Source organism: Andrographis paniculata, unplaced genomic scaffold (assembly GCF_009805555.1).
Source record: "Andrographis paniculata isolate CXL003 unplaced genomic scaffold, ASM980555v1 Contig83END, whole genome shotgun sequence".
NCBI lineage: Eukaryota > Viridiplantae > Streptophyta > Magnoliopsida > Lamiales > Acanthaceae > Andrographis > Andrographis paniculata.
Window position 1 is genome coordinate 972,186 of NW_026137621.1, and position 3,635 is coordinate 975,820.

At 29.8% G+C, this 3,635-nt stretch overlaps 1 protein-coding gene across 1 annotated transcript; it reads left to right on the forward strand.

Moving 5' to 3' along the window:
* The first annotated feature begins 2,847 nt into the window (after positions 1 to 2,847).
* On the forward strand, positions 2,848 to 3,373 carry LOC127241892 (uncharacterized). The gene is made up of 2 exons (XM_051261162.1): positions 2,848 to 3,079; positions 3,189 to 3,373. The coding sequence occupies exons 1-2, from the start codon at positions 2,904 to 2,906 to the stop codon at positions 3,319 to 3,321; spliced, it is 309 nt and encodes a 102-aa protein (XP_051117119.1). The 5' UTR covers positions 2,848 to 2,903; the 3' UTR covers positions 3,322 to 3,373.
* Positions 3,374 to 3,635: the final 262 nt, after the last annotated feature.

A 3,635-nucleotide genomic window follows, 5' to 3' on the forward strand; every position in this document is an offset into this window, starting at 1 on the left:
ATAATTATTACGGCTGTGTTTGTTTTGTGAGATTGTTGAAAAGTAAATTTTTTGATATGAAGTATAGAAAATTGTGTAAAAAATATAAAAATAATGAATATGTTTAGTTTCATTAATTTTCTTGGAAAAACCCGTGGAAGAAATAATAGAACAAAGCCTACAAAATTTAAATTTCCAAACTAAAAATATTCTATATTTAATTATTACTCATAATATTTTATAATATTAAAATTTTAATTAATTCAAACAATCACATCAATACATATTTTTAAATATAATAATATTTCTATTAGACTAAACATTACAAAATTGAAACCTCCAAACAAACATAACTTAAAAATTCTTACTTCAAAATATTTAAAAATTCAAATTCAAAGTCCTAACCTCCAAACAAACACACTCTACGTGGAATTAACGCCCATGTAGAGAAACACAAGTTAGTAATAACACTTGTAAATTACGCATATGGACACATATAATAACCTAAATCACCATGGCTCGTACATCAGATGTATTAATACAATGAAGCAAGCGACAACACGTGCCATTTTTTTTTAATCGTGATCCTGATGTATGAAAATTTCTTCTGAATGATATATATTTCAAGAAGGATAGTTACAAAGCCCACAAGGTATTCTGTGCTGTTCGAGAAGCTAGCGAATTCTTTGGCGACACCGATTGCAATGACCCTCAGCACCACCAGATGACAGCAAGAAGTCCCCACCTCCATCCACAGATTAAGCAGGAGCCTCAAGATCAGTTTCACCAATCACGGCGCAGCTTCGACAGCCCTCATTGTCATCTTATCGAAGAACCTTCAGCATTTCTTGAGGAATGGTGACCGTGGCGACGTCTAGGCTGTATTGTTCATTTCAGGCCGCTGGACAATAGGTGGAATGAATGATCATCATGCCGTGCCTGTGGGCGATTACAATCAAATAATATTGATTGTTTTGGGTCTGAATATTTCATCCCCTCACTATGAAACTCAATGATAGATTATTTGTGGATAGATTAAAATGACAAAATAAATAGATAAATAAATAATGGTCTAGTGAAGCATTATTTTTTCTAAGAAAATTTAGATGTAATATATGCAATAATATAAAAGTAATATAAAATATTTATAGAATATATTTAAATAAAGCAAAAATATCACTGACAGATCAAATTTTATTATAATAACATTATACAAATAACTAATATATTATCTGCAATGACACATTTTAAAAATATTTTGTCAAAAACATAAATAAAATGCTACCAACAAATAAATGTAAAACAGTTGGATGCCGAAAAAGATTGTTTGCTCACAGTCAGAGTTGTCTTCTTTCGAAAATAAACAAATCGATAATTCCAAAGATCAAATAGAACAAAATAAAATTGAACTGACCAGAAGCCGCCATAATCTCAAAGATAACGACCAGCCCGGCCCAGGGCCCATTTTCTTTAGGGGCCATATAGGAGCCCCAAAATATATCTATATATCTATATATATATATACTCTTATATACTAATATATAAATATATACTATTATTAGTGAATGTTTTATAATTTTTAAATAAAAAAATTTATTTCATATTATTTTTTAAATAAATTATGTTTATATTAATTTTTTTAATTATTTATTTGTATATTTTAGTGTGTTTATTTAATTGTATGATTTTATATATTTTTTTTTGTGAATTACGTAAAATTATGAAGATATGATTGGAGAATAATATTTTGTGTGTTTTTTATATTTTTATTTTTTATTTTATATATTTAAATTTTTACATTCTATTATATTTTTTGTAATATTTTTAAAGAAATGTGTATTACATAAACATTGGGTTTATTTCTTTACCGAAAAGTTTTTCAATATACTTTTTTCAAAAAAATTAATATACTACACAAACTACTTATAATTATATTTTTTACATAATATGTTATACCTTACATCAAAAAAAAAAAAAAATTCAAACCAAAATACAAAACAAAACACCCTAAATAAACACTTTTGTTGGAAAATTTTCTTTCAAAGGTTTTGACTATTTATAAAAAATTTCTTTAAAAAATATTAAATCCAGTATTTTTTTGAATTATTTATTAATTATACTATAAATTAATTTTATACTTAAAAAATGCCATATTAATTTTATATATAAATTTTGATCTTTTAATATAAAAAATTAATTTTATTTTTACATTTACATGTATAAAATTATTTTTGTTATTATGCTAATATAAAAATATATATTTAGAGTTCCACTATTTCAATTTTGCCCGAGACCTAAAAAATGTCAAGAACGGACCTGACGACGACAATAGATTATTAATAAACAAATGACACACAAACCTAATTTTAGGATCTTCACTAACTTCAATTCTACACCTCTCAACTTCTTTGTCAATTTCAACTACCAATTTATCCAGTTCCACCAATTCTCACAGTTTTCCTCTTTTATCACACTGAATCTGAACTGGACCAGACCATCCATTGTTTCGACTTCAATTTTTTATTGCTCTCCCACATTAAAAGCCTAATTTATACCCTTCCCCAATTTCCTAAAGTTGCTCCACCAAGATAAATCTAAGAACATAAAACTATCTCTTTCTATGTTTTCGAGTGATTTTGGAATTAATCATGTCGAATTTGGGTGCAGCTTCTGAGCAATTCAAGCCTGTGGTAAGGCAAAAGAGATCCCACTCAGATCGAGCTCCATAGTGTGCACGAAAACCTTATCTTTCAAATATAAAAAATTACCCTAAATTTTCAGTCAGATTAATATGACGATCAACAAGAAACTCGATAAATTAATCAATTAAAATCTTAGTGATGTGTTAATTGTTTCATTTTTCTGTTTTTGGGCCATATCCTAATTCAGAAGCCGTCAGCAAGAACCCTACTCGCGACTAATCAATGCGTCTGCAAGATTTGCAACAAGGGTTGTCAAAGGGGTTAGAATCTGCTATTGCACAAAAGAGCTCACAATTTTTTGGCAAGATTGGAAAGGAAGGGGACAAAGTGTTCAATGAAATACGCTTGACATGCGAGAGGAAGGAGGACTACTGTCGTGGCGGAACCCTATTTACAAGGTGAGTTTATGTTGTTTTTGTTCTTGTTTGTGTTCATTGTTAGGGTTTGTCTGTTTGATTGAACGTGATTTAAGGTGTTTAGGTATTATGTGTAAACTAAATTTGGCAGCCGCAGTAGTACTCCTGGGTCTTGCACGTCGTCTTGCATTGCTCCTTCCAATCCGACTTCATGGTGTACTTATTCGAGCACTTGGTGCACTCCCACATCTTCTCGCAATGCTTCCGCCGGTCGTGATTCTTGATCCCGGTAAAGTCCCCCAATGACATCTCCGGACTATGGTGCAGGCCGCTACTCTTCGGGCAGAAGTAAAAGTGCATGTTGATTAATGTGCTATGATGATCTGATTTATGGTTTTTATTATATTTTCTAGACTCTTGGTTTATAAGAGATGCAATTAATTTATTATGTCTAGAAAGGTCTTCCACCTAGAATAAAAGTGTGCTAATGTAAGTAAATTAAAAATATGAAATAATATTCGGTCTTCCTCCTTGGTTCACCTATTATTCAATTAAAAAAAAGTGGTATCAGAGCACTATGTTTATTCTTTTTCTATCC